The sequence below is a fragment of the Gallus gallus genome, chromosome 1 (genome assembly GCF_016699485.2).
Source record: "Gallus gallus isolate bGalGal1 chromosome 1, bGalGal1.mat.broiler.GRCg7b, whole genome shotgun sequence".
Lineage (NCBI taxonomy): Eukaryota > Metazoa > Chordata > Aves > Galliformes > Phasianidae > Gallus > Gallus gallus.
The window spans coordinates 67,005,993-67,014,568 of NC_052532.1; the positions used below are offsets into that span (position 1 = coordinate 67,005,993).

At 47.0% G+C, this 8,576-nt stretch overlaps 1 protein-coding gene across 2 annotated transcripts; it reads left to right on the forward strand.

The window, feature by feature from the left end:
- Positions 1-406: 406 nt before the first annotated feature.
- On the forward strand, positions 407-8,258 carry KCNJ8 (Potassium inwardly rectifying channel subfamily J member 8). 2 transcript variants are annotated; one of them, XM_004937989.5, is made up of 3 exons: positions 407-505; positions 1,322-1,770; positions 5,411-8,258. In XM_004937989.5, exons 2-3 carry the CDS (start codon positions 1,406-1,408, stop codon positions 6,309-6,311), a joined length of 1,266 nt encoding a protein of 421 aa, XP_004938046.1. In that variant the 5' UTR covers positions 407-505; positions 1,322-1,405; the 3' UTR covers positions 6,312-8,258. The 2 variants fall into 2 exon arrangements, with proteins under 2 accessions (XP_004938046.1, NP_001280216.2); NM_001293287.2 differs by lacking the exon at positions 407-505 and adding an exon at positions 803-1,058.
- The last annotated feature ends 318 nt before the right edge of the window (positions 8,259-8,576 follow it).

Genomic DNA, 8,576 nt, shown 5'->3' on the forward strand with positions numbered 1-8,576 from the left:
CAGGTAGGTCATCCCCTTGAGTGATGTACAGGAAACTTCTCACACTGCATACACACACACACACACACATATACACACGCACGCAGGCAGGCGTTCCTTGGGCGTGGAGGAGTTAAGCCAACACAATATCCCTGCACTTTGCTATACTGAGATCTAAATTTAGATCTTTACTCAAAGCTGAAGTTGTGTTTATTCCTCCTGCTACAAGCCTTAAGACCTCGGGGGCGAAAAAGCAGAATTAAAGAAAAAAGGAAAGCTGTGATTTCCAAGAATGCGAGTTTCCATTAAACACCAGTGCCAAAACCATAAACTTTGACCTGCGGGAACACGAGTGAACCTCCGCGAGTCGTTTCTGACGCTGCACTCATTTTGCTTATATAAATACCCATCCATCAACTCCCCTTATAGCGGCTGAGGATTAGAGCGGCCCTACGCAGTGCCCGGCCGAGTCAATGCGAGCTGCGCGCCCTACAAAGGAACGTCTCTTTTCCTCCTGCCGCAACAGGTAACTGCGTTTGTCGGGGGGAGGCCGTCAGGCTCCGGCCCCGCTCCTCCAATCGCTTACGCTCCCACAGCCTGCGAGCTGAGACCTGAGCTGCGATAAAGCTGGGAAAGCGAAGCTCCGGGCAGCCGGGACACCCGCGTCCTATCGGCCCGGCCCCAATCTGGAGCCTCAGGGCGGGCGTCCGGAGTCCCTGCCCGCTCCGGAGGGCTCCCGGCAGCCTCACGTACCGCCGCCGAGCTCCGACAGCCGTCTGGGGACACGGCTGGGGATAAAAGCGAGGCCGCCCCGCCTCATCCCGGAAAAGAAGGAGGGCTGAGGGGAAAGCGGGAACGCCCGCTCGGCGCGGTCCTGCCTCCAGCTCGCGGCTCGGCTCCCTGCGATGCTGCCGGGGGGACGGCACGGGGGCTGTGCGGCCGGGAAGGCTCTCCGCGAGCCGGCCTCGGTTCAGAGCGGAGCAGTCTGATTCTTCACGGCCCGAAGGATGCGAGTGAGCGAGTGTCCGTGCTGCGGACACACCTGGGTATCTCCTGGAGAGCCGAGGACCCGACCTGTTGTACGTCGCGTTACTTTAGGGCGAGTTTGCGGGAGGGCCCTGCAGCCTGCCTTCTGCCGGGAGAGCAGATAGCATCCCCGGTGTCCTTTGGCAGCTGGCACCCGTGGCTCACACAAAGAGGATGGGCGGGCGTGGGGAGGGTGCTGTAGGGTAAAGCTACTTGGTGGCGTTAGATGTGAAGGCTGCTGATGTGGGTGTACCCAAGCGGGGCTTCTTGCTGTAGCACCTCGCTGCCGCATCTGACCGATCTGCTCTTTTCTCAGGGGAGGCAGTGAGCCCCACGGAGACACACCGCGGGGAGCAGCCCCCGTCTCGCATCTCGCTAGGTGGACTATGGTGGCAGGAAGATGTTGGCTCGGAAGAGTATCATCCCTGAGGAGTATGTGCTGGCACGGATCGCTGCCGAGAACCTGCGCAAGCCACGCATCCGGGACCGGCCGCGCAAAGCCCGCTTCATCGCCAAGAACGGAGCATGCAACCTGGCCCACAAGAACATCCGTGAGCAGGGGCGATTCCTGCAAGACATCTTCACCACCTTGGTGGACCTGAAATGGCGTCACACGCTGGTCATCTTCACCATGTCCTTCCTGTGCAGTTGGCTGCTCTTCGCCATGATGTGGTGGCTGGTGGCTTTCGCCCACGGCGACATGGACCCGAGCACAGAGAACACTGCAAACAACACCAAGTGGACTCCGTGCGTGACATGTGTCAGGTACAGCGCAGTCGGGGGGACAGAGAAAGGAGGGGGACATGGCTGCCTGCTGCCCCGTCGATGACCGAAATGCAGTTTTTGGTTTACGTGAACCATTATGTTTGGTTGAGACAATTGAAAAGCGCGGTGTTTTCCTCTAGATTACGTAAATTCAGCAAGCCTTCTGGGCTTGGAAAATGCTGTACTGTAGATTTCTTTGATTCCTTACAGGATCTGAAAGAGAGGGAGACCTGCTGCTTTTCATGTGTCTCCACACTCTGTGGGTGACATACCTTGCCTGTCAAGATAAGAGCCTGCTACAAGAGTGGGTATGTGTTACACGTATCGTAATGTTGTCTGTGGCAGCAGGAGCATCCCGAGCGTGGTGCGAGCTGTGAGCCGCGCTGGTGGAAGTTGGCCCATCCCAAAAGCAGTGCCTGGGAGGCAGGCACCCACCATAGGTGTCAGCTGGCAAGAAAGGTACTGCTTAGGGCAAAAGGAGATGTGCTTCAGGCTGACACTTACGAGACGGCTCCAAAATGCGTGGTCTTTGATGAGGCCAGCAGTTTGACGGACGAACTGCTTCCACGATGTGCATGGTTTATCATATAGTGAAAGCTTAAGGGACTTCTGGGTTAAACGTCAGCTGTTAAGAAAAGTATTTTCCTCTCTGTCCCCAAATGACAATTTTCAAGGCTCTGGCAAACTAACGCGTAACTACGCAGGACAGGGGGAGCATTTGTTAATGGGAGATGAGGGTAAGCAATAAGATCACTCTGTCATCTCATCGGTAACACATCTTTTTATAGCAGCAGGTGCTTTTAAGCAGGACAATCTGGGTTCAGGGTGGCCAGGCTGCCCTATAGCAGCTGTCTTGACACACTGCAGTAACTGTGTGAGGGGCTGAGAGTTCCTGCTTCTCTTAACTTTCTGTTGCAGACGGTTTTTGAGGCACCTCAGCAAGCTTGAAGGCACCTCAGATCCGACTCGTGAGGCAATGGAGATTTCATTCTCCTTATTCTTATTTGTATTTTTATTTTATTATAATTATTATTATTTTGACACTGTTTTGCTAAATGGGAAATTTCCAAGGGGAAGAGAAAACAGAGATTTTCCAAGCTGACCTTCATCAAGCTGGGGATCTGGAGCAGTGGGAGGTGGCTGTCTTATTTCCTTTCCATTAAGTGGTCGGAAACAGTTGCCTCTGACATGAGACATCATGATCCAGCTGGCGCGCACTGGGGATGTCCTCCAGGGTGTCACCCCCTGCCTTTCTGGTGTACTGCTCCCAGAGGGAAGCACGTGTGAGATATATCCAACCCCACCAACTTTCTGGGGTCCCCTGGGAGGATGTCACCCTACTTGGTGGAGGCCCCCTCAGCGTGTATCCCCATGATGCTCCTGGGCCACTGCACAGAGCCTGGTCTGAGGGCTGAGGCCACCATGCCACCAGGACAAAGCAGAGCCATGGCCCCTCGCTATCTCCCTGTAGCCCCAAATGCAGCATCCTGTGCCAGCAGTGTCCTCCCTGCCACAGAGACTGTCTGAAGGCTGGCAATTAGCAGAGCCAATGAACCTGTGTGCCTCTGAGCTTTAGCCCTTGGCAAACAACACCTGTCACACTCTCCAGTGAGTACCTGAGGTGTTTCAGCCAACAGCTGCCTATGTATCCAGGGAAAATCTTTTCCCTACATCTTTTTAAATCTGGCCACCACCTTGGACACAATATGAAATAATACAATCCGAAATAACAGTACAATTGCTGATATTTTTAAGAGTAGCGAGTTGCTGGATTTAAAATGTACTTCATATTGCATATATATCAATTAACATATAATATTAATATAATATCTGTCACAATAGTGGCAAATATTTTTTTTAATTTACTTTCCTGAGATTTAGGCCCACAGATATTTCAGGAGAGCTTTTTTTGGATGGGTGCCATTACAAATGTATAGGGAAATCTGGCTTTAGGAGATTTTTACCACTGCTGCAGGGAACTTGCACAGCACTTCAATTTTTCAAAGTACTGTGGAATTTCTAAGGCTAGGAGCACTTTTGCCACACAAAGCAGATGTTATCCAAAGAGAAAAACTGTTGCAGAGCTCAAAAGTGAGAGACCTGGGAGTAGTGTGGTTTGACATTCATGGCTCCATCTTCACTTGTTCACCATGCTGTACAAACTTGTTGCTTCTGATACTGACACTCTAAAAAGGTGGGTTTTTTCTTTTTTTTTTAATGATGACTATCAAAGGGAATCAGAATATTTAATTGCACAGAGCTTTAAGTTAACTTAAATTAAGGTTTAGCTGGAAGTTTTATTCTGCATGTAGATGACTACTCAATAACATAGAAATCATTCCATGAATGAATGAACTCCTTCAACCCTGATTTCTTCTTGTATAAAATACAAGAATAAACTCCTCAGTGTGAAAGAATCTGGCAAAGATTAACAAAACAGAAAAGAAAAAAAGAGATTAGGTTCTTTCAAAGATGTCTGTGCAGAGACTGGCTGGTTTTCTGAAAGATGACCTACAGAACATTATCCCTGATATTGCCTGTTCTATTTTAATGTCTCTTCTTGATCCCAGGCCTTAGAACCATCTTCATAGAGAAGATTTATGTTTTCCATAGGTAAAGCCATACTGAGCATGGGGATGCTTCAAATGTTGGTGGATTGCACTGTGTCAAAAGGGTCACTATGTTAGTTCATGAGACCCTGTGTGCAAAATATCTACTGCATAAACCCCAAGGTACAGGTTTGGGGTATGAGAGACTTTGGTGAAGGAAGAGTCATTTTATAAAAGGAAATGAAATAACCTGGTGCTTATTTGAGAAGTGATATTGTGCACTATTGCAAATAACATGTTTTGGAAAGTTTGCAGACAGCATCCTCTGATGTCCAACAGTACAGCATATTAGAGATACACTTCTACAACCCACTGCTGTGTTGAAGTTCTCCAGCTAGCCTTGCCACGGCAGTGAGCTAAACCCAAGCTCTGGGCACAGCATTGTCCTTCAGCTGGGATGTGTCCTCCCTCTGCAACCTGATTCCATGGGCTCAGGTGCAAGGCATGCAAGGGTCCGGGAGGTGTGATAAAGCTGAGAGTATCCCCTTTCCCTCCAGGAAAACTTGCTAAAGGAGCTAATGACAAAGAGAGTCAGGTTTTGAAAATGAAGTCCTGCAGCTTTCCCAATTTCCTTTCCCTGTGCAGGCTGGTGGGAGAACCCCAGTGTGCCAGCCAAGTTGCTCACCTGTCTCCAAATGCACCACTCCCTGCCAAGAGCTTCACGGGATGTAGAAGGTGGAAAGTCATGCTGGGAGTTAAAGCACTGTCAGCTAACATGGTGTGCAACGTTTATCTGAACAGGGAATCTAGTGAGCTTCTCAGGGTCATACAGAATTACAAATGGTCTTTTAGGAGCTCAGGCTCTCACGTTTTCCCTCTCAACATTATATGCATCACTGATCATACAAACACTGAATCACCAAATTCATGGTGATTCAGTGTTTGTTAACATGCAATGTTAACAGAACGCTTAAATTTACAAGAACTGCAGAAATAGACACTTAAGTTTGTTTCTACTAAGCATATGCTAATAGCTAATCAGTTTATGTTTGATGAGCTTTGAGTTAACTCTGCACAATCTTCCTCTCCAGGTCTTTCACCTCTGCTTTCCTCTTCTCCATTGAAGTTCAGGTGACCATTGGTTTTGGGGGCAGGATGATGACAGAGGAATGTCCCTTGGCCATCACGGTCTTGATCCTACAGAACATTGTGGGTCTAATAATCAATGCTGTCATGTTGGGCTGCATCTTCATGAAAACCGCTCAAGCTCACAGGCGGGCAGAGACCTTGATTTTCAGCCGGCAGGCGGTCATTGCCGTTCGAAATGGCAAACTTTGCTTCATGTTTCGAGTGGGAGACCTGAGGAAGAGCATGATCATTAGTGCCTCTGTGAGAATCCAGGTTGTGAGGAAGACTACAACCCCTGAGGGAGAAGTCATACCCATTCACCAAGTAGATATCCCCGTAGATAACCCCATTGAAAGTAACAATATTTTCCTGGTGGCTCCCTTAATCATTTGTCACGTCATAGACAAGCGCAGTCCTCTTTATGATATCTCTGCTGCTGACCTGGCGCTCCAGGATCTGGAGCTTATAGTGATACTTGAAGGAGTCGTGGAGACGACTGGCATCACAACGCAGGCGAGAACCTCCTACATAGCAGAGGAGATCCTGTGGGGTCACCGCTTTGTGCCCATCGTCACTGAAGAGGAAGGTGTTTACGCCGTTGACTACTCCAAATTTGGCAACACAGTGAAAGTGGCAGCGCCGCGTTGCAGCGCACGAGAGCTTGACGAAAAGCCCTCAATTCTCATCCAGACCCTGCAGAAAAGCGAGCTGTCCCACCAGAACTCCCTGCGAAAACGCAACTCCATGAGGAGAAACAACTCCATTCGGAGGAGCAACTCCATGAGGAGAACCAACCCGTCCCTCATGGTGCCCAAAGTGCAGTTCATCACACCCGAGGGGAGCCAGAGTGCCTCCGAAACGTGATGCACAGCCCTGTGTGGGATCAGGGGGGTTCAAAAATAGATTTCATTCTACTGAAGAAAATGAGAGTGCAGAAAAGAACTGAGCAAGGACTATTTATTCCATTACTTACTGAAAGCACTACCTAATGGCATTAGGAAACACGTTAGCACTTAGTGTATGAATTAATAAAAGTGGCACGTACACTAAAGAAAACACAGTTCACTTATGTAATATAATGTGTATTTATACTTCTGATGGCATGCTAATTTTTTTAATCATATTTTGTCTGTCTCTTATTTTGTCTCTTTCTCATCTTTCTCCACTGTCTGTCACAAAGTGTGTTTTTACCCTGTAGAAGTGGGCTACTCACCCACAGGCAGAAGGTCAAAACGGCTACGTATCAACAGCTTGCACATATTTTGTGTGAGATATTTGGATATCAGTTTTTTAAGGGCGAATCCCTTGTTCTCTTGAAAGGAGTAGCTAAATTCCTCAATGAATTAAGAGGAGAAGAGGCAGGATTTTCCCATCAGTTTTTTAGATCCTTTCTTTCCATTGTTTTATAGCAAAGATGTTTTGAAAGCAGTCCCAGTTGGTGAAGTGACCCGGACATGCCAGAAGAAAGCTTCTGCAGGTCTGAGCAGCAGCAGAATTAAAAACAGCATTTCAGCAGACCCACAAAATGGTACAGCCTCTTGCAAGGTGCTGCTCTTGTCCTGCAGGTGAGATATAGCGCTGCAGGACAGTACACGTTTGTTACGTATCTGCAACCCATGCTGAGAGATTCAAGTGTTCTCAGCCTCCCCTTGAGCTTCTGTGGTGCTAAAGCTGAAGAAAGCACACAGCTTTTCAACATTCTCCTCGTATTGGTTGAAGACCAAATCCTGTTGTTTTTGTTAGTCTTGCAAATTAACATGCTGAAGACAAGAAATCTATTTCTTTCACTTACATTAGTTTTTGTAGGGTTAAGTCTGTTTGCTTCAGCAAAAGGTTGTTGTTTTTTTTTTCCCCAGTGTGAATTCAATGAATGGGAATGAGAGGGGATCATGGCAGTAATATTACAAGTAATAGTATTTTCAAAGCCCTCTGAGTAGTTTTCAGGTGATGCTGCAGAAGTACTACCTTTTAGCAATGTCACACTTGTGTTTTTATACAAAATGACATTGAAATTTGGTGGTGAGCACCATTTCTCTTCAAACCACAGGGGGCATTTCTTATCTAGAACCTTTGCCAAAGTGTCACCACAAGATTTTCTTGAAGAGTAAGTACAAGTAAAACAACTAATTGTGTCACATTTGGTAACGCTAAGTGGATGGATGCTTCTTTCCCCTGTGAATACCAAGTATAATTATGGACAAATTCTTGTTCACATAAGTTGCCTTAATGTCTCTGGCTCAGGAAAGGTACTATTTCTGTGCTGACTCAGTAAGTCACCCAACCACTTAAATACTCCTGTGATGTTAAGTATCTGCTTACTCCTTCCAGGTTATGCAGTCAAGAGCAATGCTGGATTCTCATTCTCTTTGGAAGCCAGTTCATCAGCACTTGTACAGTCACTTTACAGCTTAATTTAGAGTTGGGTGGTGGCATGGAAGGGCAGGGCTGTGTAATGTAACATCCTTATATGTGGAGCAGGTACTGTCCATGAAATAAACACCAACAAAATGCTTCATCTGAAGCACTAACGGAAACTGAAGTTTCTGCTAAAAGTGTTTATTCCTGGCCTGCCCATTAATGTTCTGGGAGGATGTCTGGTGAACATCTGGACATATTTATATGTCCGTTGTGTGTCCAAACAACGAACATCTGTAGCTTCCAAGAAGAGTCAGAATAAACGTATACAATTTGTCTCTGGTCTACATTTGCAGGGCTATGAATTTCTGTGAGGCAGCCTGCTTGCAATACAATTAAGTCAAATGCTGTACAAAAGCAAATTTTCTACAAAATAAAAAAGTGACGATAATGATTTATTCTGTCTCTGATTTTCTGCTCATGTCTTTCCTTTTTCTTTCTATTCTCCATTCATTTTTTCTGGATTATCAGTCCCTCTTGTCCCTCCTCCTTTTCCACAGTCTCTTTGAGTAATAATTTAATATTTTTTAAATATTTTCTTAGTCTTTCAAGACTTCTCTATTTTAAATAGGAAAATGACAGGGAGAGCCTTTGTAGTCTCTGTGGGTAGCCAGAAGATTCAGAGTTACTGTGATGGGGACATGTAAAGCAAACAGAGAGCACTCAGAGGGGATACAAAGCATAGTGCTCCAGGGCTGAAGCCAACCTCCAAGT

Coding starts and splice junctions, on each gene's coding strand:
- KCNJ8 (XM_004937989.5), top strand. CDS start 1,406: ATGTTGGCTCGGAAGAGTATCATCCCTGAGGAGTATGTGCTGGCACGG. Junction 1,771..5,410: donor CCGTGCGTGACATGTGTCAG/GTACAGCGCAGT, acceptor CTTCCTCTCCAG/GTCTTTCACCTCTGCTTTCC.